Raw genomic sequence first — 20680 nt, 5'->3', positions numbered from 1 at the left:
TTTCTCTTTAAATTTTAAATAATTAAATTATAATTTAAAAAAAAACAAAAATTTAATATCAATTTAAAATCTATTGTCTACCCTCCAGATTCATCATAAATAATTTTTTTTAATAATTTCACAAAAAAAAAAAGTATTAATAAAATTCTATCCACTTATGGATAACTATTAAATCTTGTTACACAAAAGTAGGAGATTCTAAAAACTGAATTAAGAATCTGTAAGCCTTGTCTTCGTCTGCCACAAGAACACTGAGGGAAAAAAAAAAATGGAAGAAAACAACACCAGTGCAAAGCAAGAAAAGAACATCAGTGATTGGCTTCCCATCACTAAATCTAGGAATGCAAAGTGGTGGTATTCAACTTTTCACAATGTCACTGCTGTGGTTGGAGCTGGAGTTCTGGGTTTCCCCTACGCTATGTCAGAACTTGGATGGTTTGTTCAACTCCCTCCTCCCTTTCAATTCATCAGATCTTACAAACAAAAAAACACACACACACATATATCATAGTTTATTATTTTGTGTTGGATATGGTATATGGAGTTAATGTCACATTCTTTGTCATGCATGGCAGGGGTCCAGGAATCACAGTTTTGATCCTTTCATGGATTTGCACATTCTACACAGCATGGCAAATGATTGAAATGCATGAGGCCGTGCCGGGAAAGAGGTTTGACAGGTATCATGAATTGGGGCAGCATGCATTTGGGGAAAAGCTTGGACTTTGGATTGTGGTGCCTCAACAACTAATGGTTGAAGTTGGTGTTAATATAGTTTACATGATCACTGGTGGAAAATCTATAAAGAAGATTCATGAGATTCTTTGTCATGATTGTAAGCCCATAAGAACAACCTACTTCATCATGATGTTTGCTTGTGTTCAATTTGTTCTCTCCCATCTCCCTAGTTTCAACTCCATCGCTGGGGTTTCTTTGGCTGCTGCTGTTATGTCCTTGAGGTACGGTATTTATTGTAGTACTTTTATTGATCATCCATGTTAATTATGAGATGCATAAAGAGAGAAACTTTTTGATTAAAAGATAAAATAAAAACCTGAGAGTTATTGGTTTACTGACTACACAACTAGATCCCAGGATTTGACGTGCGGAAAGGATAGTGGATTTGATTCTTAATAGTAGCAATGAAGGGTGAAGAGGCTTAAACCCGAAATATGGATAATCTGGTTCATTAGCACTTTGTACACATGTTGGTATCTTAAAGAAAAAATTGCACCCACACTGAATCGGATTAGTTGCGAAGTAATGAACCGATTGGAATATTTCTAAAAAAAAAAAAAAAAAATTAATATCAATCGAATTTTTGAAGGAACCATGTAAAAAATATCTTTGCTTGTTCTGCAGTTACTCTACAATTGCTTGGATAGCTTCGGTTCACAGAGGGGTTCAACCAGACGTGAGATATGATAGAAGATATTCAAGTACTACAGGAAATGTGTTTGGCTTCTTTAGTGCTTTGGGAGATGTAGCTTTTGGGTATGCAGGGCACAATGTGATTTTGGAGATCCAAGCTACCATCCCTTCAACACCTGAAAAGCCCTCCAAAGGAGCCATGTGGAAGGGCATGATTATTGCTTATATCATAGTGGCTTTGTGTTATTTTCCTATTTCCATCTTTGGTTATTGGGCTTTTGGAAACTCTGTTGATGACAACATCCTTTTGTCACTTGAGAAACCCCGCTGGCTCATTACAGCTGCTAATATATTTGTTGTTGTTCATGTTACTGGAAGTTATCAGGTACATTAATTTTTTTTTTTGTATGCTGTGAAAAATTATTTATGCTTTATAATCTAATTAGTTTTCTTGTTAGGTCTTTGCTGTTCCAGTGTTTGATATGTTGGAATTATTCCTTGTGAAAAGGATGAATTTCAAGCCAAGTTGGTTCCTTCGATTCATAACTCGTAATTTATATGTTTGTGAGTGTGCTTTTCTCTCTCATACTTAATTTTCATTTCTTGCACTTAATTCCACGTATAAACAGAATTTATCCAACAAGTTGCAAATTTATTTATATGCAGCACTTACGTTGTTCCTTGGAGTTTCATTTCCTTTCTTTGGTGGGCTTCTTGGCTTCTTTGGGGGATTTGTCTTTGCTCCAACCACATACTTTGTAAGGAAATTTTAATCTCCAATAACTTTTTACAACATAAAAGAAAATGTTAATATTGATCAATTTCATGATCTTTTGCAGCTCCCTTGCATAATGTGGCTTCTCATCCACAAACCAAAGAGATTTAGCATTTCTTGGTGGGCAAATTGGGTATGTACACCAAAAATATTCTCCACACTCATATATAATACTTTTGTTTAAATTGAAAGTTATATTTACAAATTTTTTTATTTACAAACTCTTACAATCTCAACTATGTACTCCGGAAGGTACACATGTGAGTAGGGGTGTAAATGGGCTGGGCTGGGCTGGGCTTTGGCCATCCTGGCCCAAGCCTACGTCAAAAAAAATTCAGCCTATCTGGCCTACTGGCCTATTAAAGGCTTTATTTGTAGGCCAAGCCCGGCCCATTATAAAAAATAAGAAAGCCTGACATGGCCTACAGGCCTTGTAGGCCTCCCACTATATATACTAAGCAAAAAAAAATAATTGTATAGAGCAAAGAAAGTTCCATTCATGCATGCACTAGTACTTCTCATAAGAAAAAAATGACAAACAAGAAAGAGTCAACATAATACCTCAGCTCTAGAATGTATATCATAGAGGAATAGAGTCAAAGAAATGGGAAAAATAAAAAAAATACAATTAGTGGATGCTGAAACAAAGTCTACAAGAGAATGTCATTCATCTAAAAATCTTTAAACCACCATCAAGACAAGGGAAAGAAGAGCATTATTGAAAGATCTTCATCAGTAACATCATAATCCAGCAAGGTACCCATTGCTCCATGGTATTAAGCTGCAACAGCATATAAAATTTGGAGACATTAGACAAGTTTTCCTTTCGTAAAATAAAATAGCACAAAAAGTAAGAGATATTGGTATTTGGTACTTTGTGTCTTTGTCACATAAAATAAATATTATTTTATTATTTTATTTTAATAAATTAAATAGGCCAGCCTACAAGGCCGTAGGCCGGGCTTGACAAAATTGGCCTATGGCCTATTTATTAAAAAAGTCTTTTTATAAGCCTAAGCCTACTCTACTTTTCTGAAAGGCTGGGCCTAGGCTGGGCTTAATGTAGGCTGGGCCGTAGGCTGGGCTGGGCCAGCCTGGCCCATTTACACCCCTACATGTGAGTGAATGTATTCCTCAGAATTTACATAGTTGAGTTTGTAAAAGAAAAAGTTGTAAATATAACATTTCTCTTTGTTTAATATTGATTTATGTTTTTACTGTATAAGAGTTTGATTTTTCTTATCGCTGTTCCAGTTTTGCATCATATTCGGAGTGCTTTTGATGGTTTTAGCTCCTATTGGCGCATTGAGGCAGATCATACTACAAGCTAAGGAATACAAATTTTACTCGTAACTTCCTTTGCACAATGAGGCTGCAAATTCATACTTTGATTTTTCTACGACAACTGGTCATCTATGTCTTTTGTTCCTTGTTTTTTTAGATATTATCATTTGCTCTAGGGAACTTCTTCATTCTGTTGCAGTGTTGCGTTGATTACTTCTTATGATTTGTAATAAGTACTTATGCGAAATCAAATATGTAGATATTCAACTAGGATTTTGCAGTTGTATTGAACAACTCAAAGGATACTCATTTTCATGCATACAACAAGTCAATCAGTAGAATTCGATTGATTGGATTTAATTCATGTTAGGTAACAATCTTTACAAAATAATAATAATTACTATTTTGTAAAAAAATATCTCAATTTTTTTTTAAAAGAACATGTTTTTTTTTTTGTATACCAAGAACATGTTTTTTAACGTCTGAAAGAGTCTGTTTGATTGTGTTCTGATTTTTTTTGTTCTTAAAACTGTTTTGTAAAATAGTTATGGAAATAGTTGTTTTCTATATTTATTTATTTTTGAAAGTTAAAAACCAAAACAGAAAACAAAAACAACTCAGACATGTTCTCTAAATATGATTCTAAAAACAAAAAAAAAAGTTATAGTTTTCAAAACTTTTTTTACAAAACAGGTGCTACCAAACGAGTTTTTTTGTTTTTTTGTTCTGAAAACTAAAAAACTGTTTTTAAAAATAATAATCAAACAGAATCGGGCCTGTTTGATTGTGTTCTAGTTTTTTTGTTCTTAAAACTGTTTTAAAAAATAGTTATGGAAACAGTTGTTTTCTATATTTTTTTCTTTTTGAAAGTTAAAAACCAAAACAGAAAACAAAAACAACTCAGACATGTTCCCAAAATTTGATTCTAAAAACAAAAAAACAGTTATAGTTTTCAAAACAGTTTTTACAAAACATGTGCTACCAAACGAGTTTTTTAGTTTTTTTATTCTGAAAACTAAAAAACTATTTTTAAAAACAATAATCAAACACAGCCGAATTCCTAGAACTGTTTTCTATCAGCTGGGCTTTAAACCGGGCCAAATTGGGCACGGGCAGGCGATAGCCCAATATAACGCATGTTGTAATCATGATCAAAAGTCATGCCCCTACGGTCCAATATACTTGATTGCATACTAAAAGACTGGGCCAAAAGAATAGAGCCCATGGGAAGGAGAAATAATGGATTAGACTGAAACGCTTTAAACTCTATAGCAGTTGGTGAAGCACATGTAATTCAACTTAGCACGCTTGAAAGTCGCTATCCACAAGGACTGATCAGTTATCAATTTACCTTGTATTAACAGAGTCCTAGGCTTAAGTTTAATCTTGAACAACCATGTGTGTATCTAAGGGATAAGACAGTTCACTTGATGATATCCAAGATTATGAAAATAATAACAAAATTGTGGAGATTCCGTATTAAATATAAACTACAGTGCAGCTTAAGGAAATATAGAGTTGTTACTGAAGATTAGTCCATTAAGTTAGCCATGTATACATTAGCTACTAAGTTCGACAAATAAAATCTAAACCACAAACTATTTTTAGTTTAGTTTCGACGAGCTCGATAAGTCTGGCTTGAAATCGTGCACGGCTGATTCATAGGCCTAAACTTTATTTCATTTTCTAATCCTGTGAATTGTCGTTTAAGACATATATTATCCTTTTTTATTCAAATAATTGAATTCCAACGAAAACTATGGTGTAACTTTTTAGTTGTCATTATACGAATATTAAATTGTTCGAATTTCTTGATCCTTATCAATTTGAATATTTTAAAGATTTAATTAAATTATAAAAGTTGTGTCCAATTTAAATAATCAATAACACCCAAAAGTTAAGAATATTCATAAAATAAATTCTAATATTCTACAACTTTTGACTCTATTTTCTTTCAATTTAATTATAATTTTAAAATAATCAATTTCATAACTTTCTTTTGCATTTAATATAAAACATTTTTTATTTCAAGGATTTATTTTAATATATTTCTACAACTAATTTCATTTAAATTTTTATGGGCTGTAAATTTAGTTTTAAGCAGTAATTTCCTTTTGAGCTAAAATGAAGAAACAAAAAACAAAATAGGATAAAGTGAATCATAAAGCTAATCATATTATTTAAATAATTGTTTTTAAGATACTAATTCCATATTTATATAACAACTGCATTTTCAATTATGTCATGAATCGTAAATTTAACATATAATTGTGTGTTTATATTAAAATATATCAATTATTAAAAATATAAAAACTTACTATAAATTTAAAAAAATAAGCAAATTCTTTTAGAAAAATAATAGTTTGAAAGACCAACTTTTGCATTATCTATAAAAAAGTAGAATGATTAATTTTATACCGAGATAAAAACAATAAGGTTGATTGATTTATTTTTATTAATTAATTGATCCTCAACAAATTACAACTATTAGATTTATAAAAATTAAGGATTAAGATTAAATATAAAATTTATTAATGCCCCGTGAAAAATATATATATATAATGTTGAAAATTTAGTTATGCATAAAAAAAAATGAAAATATTATAATCGTTTCGTCACTTCACAATTAGTCAAATTCAGAGTAAGTCTAAGATTAAGACTTTAAATCCTTTCAAAAATAATATTGAAAAAGATCGAACAGGTATTATCATCCTCTGCCAACTTATATATCATCATTTGGTATTTTGCATAATCTAATTATGTGTAAGAATGTGCGTAAGTACATCTTAAATATACAGCTTTATCTGAAAACAAATGCCAGCTAAAATCATTAATATTTAGCTGAAAAATCTACAACAATTTGCAGTAACTCCTGAATGAAAAAAGGGTAGAGATTATACTTTTTTTATTTAGAACAGGAAATAAAAATCTGAATCTGATGCTGGAAAAGTAAAAGTTTACATGCTGTGCTCAGGTGCAGCAACGTGGAGCAATAACCAGACGCCAGAGTTCCAAGATTAATGACTCAATGGCATCCCAAGTGATTCAATACGACCACGTAGACATCTAACTCCTAAGCCATTTGCCCATTTGTCCCACTTCCCATCTCCTATCTCCTCCCATTACATTTTACAGCTTTTTCGTTTTGTCTTTACGGCACAAACAGATGACCACTTAGACGATTAATTAAATTAAACGAATAAATAAAAAAGTACAATCTAGATCTAACAATAAGTAAAGATATAGAAGCAACAGAGTTGTCAGATCGCGCAAATAATAAGTATGACCCACAAAAAACTTTCACTAGCTATTGGGGTGTTACTAACATTGATTACATTGATAAATGGTATTCAGATATTTCATTAGAACACCACTGTTCCAAGCTCAAACTCAAACTCAAACCGGAAAGCCATTTTATCTAAGGATTTAAGGGAACAAAAAAAGTACACATGCATTAATTTACACTCAAGCAAGCCTTAACTTGTGGTTATGTATTCACAATTCTCAACACCAAGGTTGGAGATCAAAACCAAAGAGAGGATTATTAGTATTCTCACGAGCATGGAACGGAACGACATCGTTTAGGAACCCAATCTCAAGCTAAGAGCAGCTTTAACGTCTAATCTCCATGCAAAACCACCACAGTCCATCCTCCACGCATCACAGGGAACCGTTAATGAGTTCCTCTCTCTCCCACACGCGTACTGCACCACCCTCACCCTGCACGTGAACGAAGGGTAAAGAACCACTGTACTCACCTTCATCACAAGTAACACTAGTCCCTCACCCTCGTTCCCCATCATCTCCCCGTACGCACCGTTCGTCCACGTCACCCTCCCGTAACCGTCTGATATGAACCCCGGACACGTGTCACTGCTCATCTTCACCCTCCGTTCCTCGTCCGTACTCCCTAGCCCGTCTCCCTCCACCCACGTGTCCGTCACGCACACCACTGTCACGCACGAATACCTCATCGCTGGCTGATCCATCGCACCGCAGTACCAATAGGGTTCCACCTTCGCAGTGCTTCGATTCTCGAAACTCAGCCACACCGGCATGTTTTTGTTATTGTTGTTTTGCACTTCCTCTCCTGCAGATAGGGTTAGATCTCTCACCGGAGGATCCTTCGGATCGGGAGTTTCCGGAATCAACGGGAGAGTCACCACCGGCACCGGAGTCTTCCTCCGCCGTATCCTTCGTTTGCCGGTGGTGTTGTTTTCTCTGACGTACTTTCTCTTAGTTCGGCCGTTTTTGGAGAAAGCGTCGCTGCTCTCCGACGAAGAACCGTCGGAAGAGGCGCCTCCGGCTACCGGTTTCGGCGCGATGGGACGAAACCTAAGCATTATTCTGTCCATCGTGGACATATGGCATGTACCGGTTGCATATCTAGCGATGCAACACTCACCTCTTCCGTCCATCCTCTCTCTCTCTCTCTCTCTAAACGCACCGTTTTGCTTTCACTTGTTTTGTGGTAGAGGCAAAGTATTATGTGGATCAGTGGAAACAAACATTAGAGAGCAAATTAATGCAGACAGCGAGGGTAGAGACACGAGGGTTGGTTTTATAGGAACTGTGAGAAGGACACGTGTGAGATAGAGGAGAGAGGGGAAGAGTATTGGTTGGGAAGGGAAACGTGGCGTTATATGGGAGAGATTGAGTGAGAGAACCAATAGGAGAAGGAGTAGTGCACAGTAATAGCGGCAGAAGAGGGGCACGTAGTAGGCTGCTAGCTTCGAGCATTGTGAACTGTGATTGTGATACTTTGACCGTTGGATGGATTGGGATTCCAGATCATGGTTCCACGTGTGCCGATTCGATTATGGCACAAATCTAAGTTAAATTTTGTTCCCCTTTCGCATACTGCTATGGAAGCGCCTTAGCAAACACTGCTTTTCTACTGAAACCTCTTTTGTGAAAATGAAAGAATGGTAAAAGGAAACGATATATGCTAAACGTTTATGCGTTCAAACGGTCGACGATGATTGGTCACGGTCCATGACGATATAAAAGTCGGTTCTTAAATATAAGAGAAAACCCTTTCAAATTTGAAGTATGAATAAGCAGTATTACAAAATTTTAAAACATTATGGATTATTTCTTTTAAAAAAGTACCACTTAATCTTTTTAAAAATTTAAATTTTATAGCGAATATCATCGAATTACAAAAATCACATACTTATACAAGTTACAGATTAAATGCTAAATATTAAAAACTCATGAAAGTCAAATATTTTTGTTATTTAATCTATACCTTTTCTTACATTATCATAATTTAAGAAAATATGATAATAAATTATTTATATATATAAGAGAATGTTATACTTATAAATTTTTATTTACAAACTATATTATGTCTGACCGATAAAAGACTCTTGAATAAAGTCTGATCGGTCTGACATAGTGTAATTTGTAAATTTGTAAAAAAAAATTATCAATATAACCCTTTTCTTATATATATATATATATATATATATATATATATATATATATATATATATATATATATCAACATAAATTTTATAACTAGTATTAATCATCGATGCTACCTGCATCTTAATTATAACTCATATGAGCAATAAAGATTGCAAAAAATTGATAAACCATTCATTATTATACTACAAATTAAGAATAACTTTGCCAAATAAGTAGATTTGTTATTTTAAGAGATGTGAAACAGGGAGATCATGCATACAACGTCATGTAAAAGTCTTCAACATGAAACTAGATCAAATAAATGAGATTTTAAAAAGGGAAATAGTTTGAGAAATTATATGTATACAAGTTTATTATTATGGATTGAGTGTTTTTCATGCAATTATAAAATTTTTATAATACATTATTTATTTTATTTTATTCCTAAAACATTCTACAATTCACCATTTGTAAAAATTGATGACACTGTCTTGTTTTATTTAATAAGCACTAAACACAACATAAAACAATTAGCTCTATAAATTACATAGAAGAAATGAAGACGGTAATAAGGTAATTGCAAGATAAAAACATCATATTTGATAGCGTTGGCAAAACGGGCCAACCGACTTGACTCGGCCCAACTCGCGTGTAACCCAAAAAAAACGAGTCGGGTTAGGGTTGGCTCGAAAAATAAAACAAGCCAGAAAATCCAACCCAACCCAACCAAAGTCGAGTTAGGGTTGGTTCGCGGGTTGGCTCAAAAATATGGCGAGTTGACTTGAAAATCGGCTCACGGGTTGACTCGTTTTTCTCCTATTTAAAAGAACCTGTAGTATTAATGCACCAGCTATGTGGCTTCCATCAGCTTAAATAAAGGGTTACAGAATGAGAAGTAAATGCAAAATGTTCTAGTTTTGAATTTTCTTCATAATAAATTTGCATCAACATCGAGAAACAATCAAAACTCCTTGCTACCAAGTGGGAAAGATATTGAAGCAAACAAAGCTAACACAACTTAATAATATAAAAATGGAAACGATGTGAGAAGATTAGGGACTTAGGTTTAGAGAAGGAAGAAATACGATGACAACATGTGTGGGTTTTGTCCATTTTGTATATTATAATTTGTATTTTTTATAAAAAAAAAAAAAAAAAAAACTCAACCCGTGGATTGGCTCATTTTTCCCCGAGCTGGCTCGGGTTGGCAGCTCATTTTTTCCAACCTAACCCGACTCGTTTTTTACGGGTTACGAGCCAACCCGACAAGTTGGCTCATTTTTGCCAACCTTAATATTTGATAGGTAGTAACCCTAAAAGCTAAAGCTTGTTCCGCTACACAAGCAATTCTTCTCTATCTCTCCATTTCATTCATTAATTTGATTACCGATAGCATTTACCAAACATGTGATTGACACCCTATGTAGAGGTGTTTATGGAGCGGTTCATAATCGGTTTTGATAAAAATCGAATCGAACCAATTTTAAAGGATTTGGTTTTCAAACCGAACCGGTTTACATTTTTTAAAACCAGTTTTTAATTTTCAAAAATCGATTTATCGTTCATAACGGGTTTTGATTTAAAACCAATTTTAAACTGGTTTTAATTCAAAATCGGTTATGAATCATAAATCATCTATCACGTTCAAAACCGGCTGCACAACAAATTCAAATTTGGTTTTTGATGTATTATGCTATTTTTATAAGCAGTCGTTTCTTTCACCTACCTGGTTGTAGATAGTTGGTCAACTATTTCTTGCAAGAATTTTTATTATTTTGGAACTCTACGGACGAAATGATTCTTACAGATATTGTTTCACGTTGTTTTGAGAGTGATTTGTAAAAGAACAGTTAAATTATTTTAAACTATAAAAAAAATTGCTCCTCGTTCTCTCAAGATTTATGTTACTAAGAGTTTCATTTGAACTGATTGAGGAAAGTATAGGAGCAGCGTATGGCACCGCAAAGAGTGGCGTGGGTGTGGCTTCTATGTGGCTTCAGATCAGTGAAGAAAGGCAGCTGAAGCAGAAGCATCTATGATTTTTCCAGGAAATAATGGGAAATTTGTGCAGAGAAACAATTCACTTGATAGCAGCATCAATTCTATCACTGGCAAAATGATGAATTCACCTTATTTAGAAGACACGTACGATGACTCACCAAAAAAGAAAAAAACAAACATGTTGAAGAAGATTGGAGTTTTATAGAAAAAGAACCATCGATAAGCACATATGGCCCACGTATTTTATCATTGCATAAACCTGTTAGCCAAAATGAATTTACGTATTTGTTCTTTAATTGTAGAGCAGTTTGGTTACGGATAACCAATGATAACCAATTATTTTTATGGTTTGAAAAATAACCCGTTTATAAAATAAAATGCAGTTTCATATGAAACTGATTTTTAAAAATAAACGATTTTTAAAATATGGAGCAGTGTGGTCGTGGATCGGTCTGGTTCTTTTTAACATTTTGAACACCCCCAACCCTACGTCTCTCCACTCCACTTGACTTATGTTCAATTAGGAGGATCAAACAATAAGAGGCACAAAGTGAACAGAAAAGTTTCGACCACTAAAGCTTTTTTGTCCATAGGCTAGAATACAATAGAATCCAATTGTCAAACATGATTCGTCAGGTTTTATGTAAACTGGAGAGTCAACGATTTCAACAAAAATGGGTCGGTTCACATTTGTTCTTTAACAAATGTGATTCATTGTATTACCCAAATCGATTACCCGATCAATTTATTGATTTTCTAATTGAATCGATCGGGTTTCTTCTACCAAAGAACGTGAGATTACCACTAGAGGTGTTGGGGCCTTTGGCCCACCTCGTGAAGGCCTGGGCTTACATGTTATTAGCGGAAAAAAATATTATGCATTTCATGTGTACATAATGATAGGATTATAATAGTTGTTAGTATTATAATAGTTGTTAGCATAATTAGTATGCATTGTCATCATATTATCAACACAGGATTAGAATCAGGTTCCAATATAATTAGTATGTTAATATTCTGCATTAAATAGCATTAGTTGTTAGGATAAATTCAAAATTCAAATTGTAAGTCTTTCTATTGTATTCCTTTTGTATTTAAGAGCCATGTTGGCACAACAATGAAATGGGATGTATTCTTGTCAATTTTATTATGGTATCAGAGCATTGATCTAAAAGATCGCTTCCTGATAAGCACGCATAATGAAAGGCAAGTATAACAGAAATTGATATTTCCAAAACGCAGTACATACAATGCAAAGTGACACTAAAAAGGAACAAAAAGTCAACAACGCAGTATTGTTCTTTGCGCTTACACCATAGGTGATACAATAACTCCTAGACCTGGTTGAATCATCGTCATCAAACCCAGATCAACTCTCTGGTAAGAATTCAAGCTCACATTTATGGCTGGTAGACAACGGTGCTTCAAAGCAGATAATCAGCAACCTCAAACTTTTAAGTGACATTAAAGCAGTGCAGTATGCGCGTGTCAAATTGCTCGATAGACGATTCACTTATGTTGTCCAACAAGGAACGGTTACACTAATGCCTTAACTAGTCATTACTAATGTCTTATATGTACCTAATTAATGTTGCAACTTGCTTTCGGTTGCTCAGTTGATTGGGACAAAAAATAAACGTGTTATCTTTACTGATAATGAATGTATATTGCAGGACCAACTTTCAGGGATGCAGATTGACTTGGGTAGGCAGCAAGACGAAGTGTATGTGTGTAGCACAATGCAGGACATCACACAGAGTGCAGTGGATGCTGTTAGTAATACAAAATCTTTGGAAATATGGCATCAACGCCTGGTTCGTCCTTCTTGTAAAAGTCTGTCTTCACTTTCTTTTATTTCAATGACTGGTAATAAAAATAAATCTGATATAGTATGTGATGTGTGCTTCCCAGCAAAACAGACGCGAAGTCCATTTCCTATGAGCACTCACAAAAGTGTAGCATATTTTGACTTAATTCAAATGGATGTTTGGGGTCTTATAAAACATCATATTCTATTGTGCACACATTTTTTTTATTATTGATGATTGTAGTAAATCTGTTTTGGATGTTTTTGATGTCAGAAAAAAATGAATCTATCAACAAAAGTGCAACAATTCTTAACTATAATGAAAACGCAATTCGGCAAAATAGTTAAAATGGTCATATCTAATAACGGTTTAGAATTTTGTGATCCCAGACTCAAAGACATATACACTGCCATGAGAACTCTACACCAAACATCTTGTGCAGGCACCCCTCAGCAGAACGGTCGCATAGACCTCAAACACGAGCACATACTCAATGTAGCCATAGCTCTAAGATTTCAAGCTCATCTTCCTGTCATTTTTTTGGGTGAATTCATTCTTACTGCTGCTCATCTGATCAATCGCACACCTACTTCACTTCTTCAAGGAAAAACTCTATGAAATATTGTTTAGATTTCAGCAAACTATTCTCATCTACTTGTTTTCGGGTGCCTATGCTATGCACCACGACAACCAAAACCAAGGGATAAGTTTGCTTCTTGCTCATACAATGTGTGTTTGTTGGGTTCCCTTATGAACAAAAATATTGGCGTCTCTATGATACTGATACACATGAATTTTTTGTTTCGCATGACATGATGTTCTTTGAGCAAAGTTTTTTTATGCTCAAAATACTAATATGGAGCAGCCCCATAATCGCCCAAATTTTCCAACTTCATACCTAGTGTTTGATGAAGAAATGCCACAAGTGCCTTGCCTACTAGACTAAGAAACACAACGTCTTATTCACCTATACAAATTGCACTTCCTTTGGACGATAAGAGGAGCTCTTCTTCGCAACCAGCCACACCTGATGTTCGCTCAGATGAAATCCAAGCACCGTTTGAGATCGTTGTTGCTCCAGAAAATCCTAAACCTGAACGCCTAGGCCATGAACAGTGCATTCGTAGACTACCAGTGTATCTGCAAGAGTTTCCATGTAATAATATGCACACACACACTTCCATGTGCTTCTTCCCAAGGCAATCCTTCCTCAGGTACTCCCTACCTCATTGCTAATTGTTTCTTATTCTAATTTTTCACCGCAGCATTAACGGTTCTTAGCTGCTATAAGTGTTGTGATAGAATCACATTCTTTCAGAGATGCCATGTGTAATGAACGATGGCATGTAGTAATGAAGCACGAAATTGACGTGCTTTAACAAAATCACACGTGGGTTCTAACTATTCTTCCTTTGGGGAAAAGAGTTATTCCTTGCAAATGGGTGTACCGAATTAAATATAACTTTGATGGAAGTGTAGAGCGATTCTAAGCTCGACTAGTTATTGCAGGAAATTAATAATCGAATTGAATGAGTCAACTTTCATGAGACATTTGCTCTTGTCACCATAATGGTCAATGTTGGCTCATTTCTCTTTGTAGCTATGGCAAAAAATTTGGAGCTTTACCAGCTTGATGTGAATATTGCTTTCTTAAATGGGGATCTTATTAAGGAAGTTTATATATGTTGTCCTCCTAGTTTTCATTCTGATACAAAAGTTATGGTTTGTAAGCTTAGAAAATCATTATTTGGCCTTCGGCGATCTCCACGAAGTTGGTTTGAAAAATAGCGCTATTCTATTTTGAGTTATGGTTTTGTTTAGTCACTGGTTGATTATGCACTTTTTACAGTTAAGCGTGGCACCAATTTTGTTGCTCTTTTGGTTTACGTCGATGATATCATTGTTGCTGGTAACAATGATGCCTGCTGTGAACAATTTAAATCTTATTTACATTCCTGTTTCAAAATCAAAGACCTTGGCAAGTTAAAATATTTTCTTAGTGTAGAGGTGACTTGTATGAGGTTACCACTAGGGGTGCTGGGGTCTTTGACCAGCCTCGTGAAGGCCTGAGCTTACATGTTATTAGAAGAAGAAAATATTCTACACTTAATGTGAACATAATGGCAGGATTATAATAGTTGTTAGCATAATTAGTATGCATTGTCAGCATAGGATTAGAATCAGTTGTCAATATAATTAGTATGTTAATATTCTGCATTTAAATAGAATTAGTTGTTAGTATAAATTCAAAATTCATATTGTAAGTCTTTCTATTGTATTTCTTTTGTATTTAAGAGTCATGTTGGCACAACAATGAAATGGGTTGTTTTCTAGTCAATTTTGTTATATGTTTAAAATTGGTTGTTGGAACCAGACTTGGATTTGTATAAAAATTCATTTAATAAAAATGCATTATGCTCTAATTTAAAAATTCAGCCTTAGAGCCTCTAGATTGACTAAGTATACTAACTTTATTTTTATTTTATATTTTTTATACTACTCGTAATAGCTCCCTCTCTATCCTCATCCTATTTTATTGGTCAAACAGACTTTTTGATTGATTTTTTTCTATATCATACTTTTTGGATATACATTGAATTTATAAATCTTGTGGAATTATTAATGTTGTTGATTGTATATTATGTTCGGATAAATTTTTGTTGTCTTATTTTGTTTACCAGGCTAACAAGCCAAACTAGAATTTTATTTTTTGTAAATAAGTTAGGCCATATGTCAATAATTATATTCATAACAGGTTAGGCCAGACTAACATATTTAAATAGAGAGTTAACTTTTAATACCACCACAAAGATTTCTTCCCTTGAAAATTCTCTTGCTTTTTCCCGTAGAGCTTCTTCAGCTACCATTATCAATTGAACGTTCAGGTAACTTGCTCAATTTTGTCTTATTCTTGGTGATTTTCTATTAATCTATTAGATTCAATCTCTATTTAAAGACAATTAATCATCGCTTTTAGATCTCAAACTCTGGAATCTCAATTTTCTTTTTGTTTAATTTGATTAATGAATGTCTCATTGTTTAATGTTTGTATTTCACCATTGAAGAATGTGATATATATGTTATTTGTTTTTATTCTCCATGTGAATTCTTAACATGATAAGGTGTAGAGTTTTTAATAATCTTATTAACGTAAATTGGATCCGTATTGTCTCCCTATATATAAGATAAATGTTAGAGTTCTAAATTTGTCTTATTTAAATTCATGATGAGTGTGGCTTTGGTTAATGTGGAAGATATATGTATTCCCTTTAGTTTAGGAGGATGTTTGTTTTATTTATTGCGTGTGTTCCACTCCGGTCCTGCTTCTTGGAAATTATGTGTGCGATATTCTGAATCTGATTTGATTTAGTGTTCTCAAAGTATAAGAGGCTTGTTAGTTGCTTTGTATAGCTTTTGTTATGGTTTCATATTTATTGTGATTTTCCAATGAAATTAAGGCTAAAAGCTAATTTTGGAAGTGGCATTGCGATTTGTGGGTTTCCCTAAATAAACCATGTAGTTTTATGGGAACTGTTGATTTCTCAATTCTTTTTATCAATTTGCAGTTGTTGAATTGGTGTTTTGGTTTTTCAATTTTCATGGGTAATTATTTGTTTTGCTTTATACTATAATAAAATTGTGATTATACTTTACCTGTTTTTTGTGTAGATCGTATCAAATTGTGTGTTAATTAAGACTAATTCTTCTTTCAATCACACTATATTTTTTCTTCTTAAATGTGATTTTATGTGTATCTTAAAGGTAATATCGACTTTGTTAAAGTATCCAGCTGGAGGGTATGATAATCGTAAGATGGCCTAGACTTTGTTTTGTACTATAGTTACTTTCTAATGTTTTACTTTCTCTAAGTATGCAGAAAAAAGAAGGTAATATAGACTACGATGATTATCTTTTTTAATGTTTAAAGTGCACGATTCTTTTCTTTTCAAATGGGACATAAATGACGTTATTTCCTCTGTCTTTTTATTTTTTCCGCCTCACAATTTGTGCTTTCCTTTCTTGGGTTGTTGGTTGATAATAATGTAACGACTTCATAATCATAATCATACAAGTCTAAAGTGGTTAATGAACATTATTGATAACTAGATCTAAAGACTTATGAAGAACAAACAGGATCTTACACCTCAAACTCGTTCTACATCTTCTAAAACCCCTGTTAGTATAAGAAGGAAAATCAGGTAACATATTTGGCACTATGTCAATTTCAATCTTATATCTTTTAATTTTTAGGTGTTATTTTATATCCTTGCACATCACGATATTACTTAGTTCATCATCCTTCTTTACACATCAATGCCAAACATATTTATCAAAATTACATAAGCTATAAATAGAAGCACCAACACAATGGCTAAGTTAAACTCTTAAGTAAGTAAATGTCAGAGTTTATAATTATGATCATTAAATTGACGGATAATAATAAGAGTCGTAAAGCTTTTCGGTAATAAATATAATCTTTTTCTATGTTTAGATTGTAAACTACTCAAGATATTTTTACTATTTCATCAAATTTTAATATGGGTACTTGATAATTTGTGACAATTATTATTTTTTGATATTTGATAACCTTATAATTTTCATTGAATTTATAAATATTGTTATTCATCACCGAGCTTTTTCTAGTAATGATAATAAATTTTTTTTTTTTTTTTTCAAAACTTGTGTTTGTGTACCTTCACCCTTATTCAGCAATGTCCACTTCCCTTCCATATGGGTGGCAAAGTTGAAAAACGGAATGCGCTGAACTAACTCGTAGTCCGAGTTATATAGTACATTCTATTTTTATCCAAAAAGAGAAAACGAACATTATTAATAAAAAAACGTGTCGTTAATCGTACGGCACATTAAGCGAACTCCAACTCAGCGCTATTGAATATTGATAGCCATTGCGACTCTTTGGACGCAAGCTTTTCAGCATCTAGAATCACGCCGCGTGACTCGAAAGTAGCGAAAAATATCCATAGACTACTAAGGTGCCCATTACCTCTTGCTGTAAGTAGGGTATAGTCCCTAGACCTTGATATTTGAAGTTGGAGTTCAATAATTCCGGTGATGGCTAATATAATGTGTGGACCCCATTTGCATGCAAGAACTGATTACAAATGGAGCAATCACAGCCATTTGTTTTTGTTAGCTTTTTATTGGAGCCTACTTTTGTACTAGAGCTGCTACTATGAGTCAGAGTGAATGGCGTGATGTGCATTGCTGGTTAAGCAGCGCTTTCGGGATAACCATAAGGTACGATTTGGTTGGAGTGGGGGGTAGTCTCGTCACAAGGTTCCATTATCGAGAGTGCAACGAGCTCCACATGCTGCTAGTTTGGCACTGTTCACACTTCACAGAATCATTTACCATGATTTGGCCATGTTTGGGAATCAGAAACCACCTTTATTTTTGTGGTTGTAATTGTACGTACCTTCCATTCAAGAGAAAACAACAAAAGCTGCTGTGGAGGGCAACCTCGATCTGCCACGTTGCCTCTCCGCACCAATAGAAGACAAAATAAATGGTAAGATCTATAAAATTGTTACTCTTTTATTTTTTTATTTACAAATGTATATTAAACCAAGGATATGTACAAAATATTTCTATTTTTAATAAATATATTCTATATCTGGTTGCCAAAGATGCTAACTACCTTTTTTATTTTATTTTTTATCCAAAGATTTCATACCAAATTGATTACACCATGAGGGTTTGTTTGCTAAAGGAAAAGAAATGAAAGAAAATAAGAGAGAAGTAGATATGTCATTACTATCCTTCTTTGATATTATCTAATAGAGACGTTTCCCTTCCTTTATTTAGTTTTATCTAATGAAATTAATTTATGAAAAATATATTTCTCATGTTGCTAAAATTTCTTGTAATCATTTTTTAAAATATGTATTTCCACAAGTACATGATTAAAAGAAAACTAGCAACAATTATTTAACTATGTACTTTCAGAAGTATATAGTTAAAAAAATAATTTTAATATTATAATTATGTGCTTCCGAAAGTACATAGTTAAAAAATGATTATAGAAATTTCTGTAACATAAGAAAAAAAAAACCCTTAATTTATATATATATATATATATATATAAAGAAGAATCTCATTAGATAAAACTAAATAAATTAATTTAATTTTATCTAATGAATTTCTTCTTATATTTATTAAGAAGAAATTCACTCTAAATAAATAATTTATTTACTAAAAAAAACACACACACACACACATATATATATATATATGAAAAAAATATTTTTACAACCACTTTAGATAACATTATTTATTGCTAACTCTTTTTAACTAAATCTGACCAGTAAGACATAGTTATAACAATAAAACTATTTTTTTTCTCTCTCCTCAGATATTGTCGACTGATGTGGCAAAAAGAGAAAATATAATTTGTATATCTTATTGATCAGACTTAATTAAAAAGAATAACGGTAAACAATCTTGTTTAAGAAATTTAGGAACAACTAGTTTACCCAAGTCCCAAAACGGTTCGCACTCAATTAGTCAGGTGAGTTGTTTTATCCTTTTACTTAACTTTTACATAACAACGTCAAGATCCTCGATCATTATCTTTAGAGTCGGTAAAACAAGCTCGGCTCAGCGGACCAACTCGCTCAATCCGTCAAACGAGGCGGGATGGACTGAGTTTTTCAACTCATCTCATAAGCGGGGCGGGGCGAGCTAATTTTTTAGCGGATTGATAGCGAGCATAGACGAATCAGCGTAAAATAGACTCGGGTTGACGAACTGACTCATTTTTTGGCGATTTGATGACATGGCGGAATGGGACAGGACAGGCCGCCCACTTTACCTCCTCTAATTATCTTACCTACAAACGAAAACCCTTTTTTTTATAAGGGAAAGCTGCAAATAAAGAAAATTCCTTGTCAAAAAACTCCTATATCCCATATAAATAAGGACATGGCTATAAGACATTTAAATTTAAACATTATCATTCTTATCCCGAGCTTTTTTTTAATTTTTTTTTACTCTTATTTCCGAATCTCTTGCTCATACACTATCATCCTTTCCTCAAGCAATGTCACCAACTTTTACACAGTGTTTTAAAATTTCACCCCGCCTCCACATTGACCCGGGTCAATCCTGATTCCTCCTCTCTGAGGATTGGGGTCACAAGTTGGACCCTATATGCATATATCGACCCCTCCGACCCCCAAAACTCGGCTGGATTTCAGTGACTCCCGGGTAAAAGGGGTCAAGGGGGGTCACTGCATTTTTTTTTTTTAAAAAAAATCCATGAAATAATATCACTTTATTAAAAAAAATAAAATAAAAATGCTTGCAAACCTAAATCTAATTGTTCTCTTCTCTCCTAGCGACCTAGACGTCTTCAATATTCACCTTGCTGCCGTGAATCTTCTAGAAAAGGTAAGAATTTTACCCATTCAAATGAAATCCTTACGGTCGTCAACGGAAATTAAACAAAATCTCATTTTTACTTCCTTTAAATTTTTCTTTATCAGGGAACTTCTCAAAAGAGACAGAACCGGGTCAACGTAGTGACTCCATTAGAATATGAGTTTTGTATTTTGGTATCTTGATACTTTAATAAGTTGTGTAATATTGACTTGTGGTTGTAATTGGTGAATTATATTAAGTATATTTTGAATCTTTGATGATTGGTGGTTTGTTTTTTAATATTTTAATATAGGATATATATATTTTTATTTTTTTAATATATAAAACTGAGTCAGCGTAGTAACCCCATGATCCTCCCAGTTGAACCCGTGACCCCTGACTTCGACCGAGTCGATGGCCGGGCCGAATTTTTAAACACTGTTTTTACAAAAAGGCTCATAACACGCAATAGTGAGATATGAGAAACGACCTCATCAATCATCCAGCTGAATCCAAAACTCCAGACTAGATCATATGCCAATAATATAATATTGAATCAACGTGCATCATAATGAGCTATTAAAACATGCTTTTTTTAATATATATTATCTATCCGTAGATTATTCGACTAGTTAAATTAGATAAAAGT

At 33.5% G+C, this 20680-nt stretch overlaps 2 protein-coding genes across 2 annotated transcripts; one reads left to right on the top strand and one right to left on the bottom strand.

Annotated features, from left to right (window-relative positions):
* The first annotated feature begins 268 nt into the window (after positions 1 to 268).
* On the top strand, positions 269 to 3499 carry LOC133309767 (lysine histidine transporter 1-like). Its single transcript, XM_061510573.1, has 7 exons — positions 269 to 435; positions 576 to 959; positions 1363 to 1756; positions 1830 to 1935; positions 2038 to 2129; positions 2211 to 2279; positions 3401 to 3499. Exons 1-7 carry the CDS (start codon positions 269 to 271, stop codon positions 3497 to 3499), a joined length of 1311 nt encoding a protein of 436 aa, XP_061366557.1.
* Positions 3500 to 6373: 2874 nt separating this feature from the next.
* LOC133309769 (uncharacterized) lies at positions 6374 to 7947 on the bottom strand. The gene has a single exon (XM_061510575.1). The coding sequence runs from the start codon at positions 7846 to 7848 to the stop codon at positions 7012 to 7014; it is 837 nt and encodes a 278-aa protein (XP_061366559.1). The 5' UTR covers positions 7849 to 7947; the 3' UTR covers positions 6374 to 7011.
* Positions 7948 to 20680: the final 12733 nt, after the last annotated feature.

The sequence above is a fragment of the Gastrolobium bilobum genome, unplaced genomic scaffold (genome assembly GCF_033153095.1).
Source record: "Gastrolobium bilobum isolate Gb01-03AN ecotype WA unplaced genomic scaffold, APGP_CSIRO_Gbil_v1 utg10474, whole genome shotgun sequence".
Taxonomy (NCBI): domain Eukaryota; kingdom Viridiplantae; phylum Streptophyta; class Magnoliopsida; order Fabales; family Fabaceae; genus Gastrolobium; species Gastrolobium bilobum.
The sequence above is the reverse complement of the archived record's forward strand: the minus strand, read 5'-3'. Positions and strand labels throughout refer to the sequence as shown.

Excerpts from the sequence above, each read along its gene's own strand:
- LOC133309769 (XM_061510575.1), bottom strand. The coding sequence starts at position 7,848 with ATGGACGGAAGAGGTGAGTGTTGCATCGCTAGATATGCAACCGGTACA.
- LOC133309767 (XM_061510573.1), top strand. The coding sequence starts at position 269 with ATGGAAGAAAACAACACCAGTGCAAAGCAAGAAAAGAACATCAGTGAT. Across the intron at positions 1,757-1,829 it reads ATGTTACTGGAAGTTATCAG|GTCTTTGCTGTTCCAGTGTT; the intron begins GTACATTAATTT and ends TTTTCTTGTTAG. Across the intron at positions 1,936-2,037 it reads AACTCGTAATTTATATGTTT|CACTTACGTTGTTCCTTGGA; the intron begins GTGAGTGTGCTT and ends ATTTATATGCAG.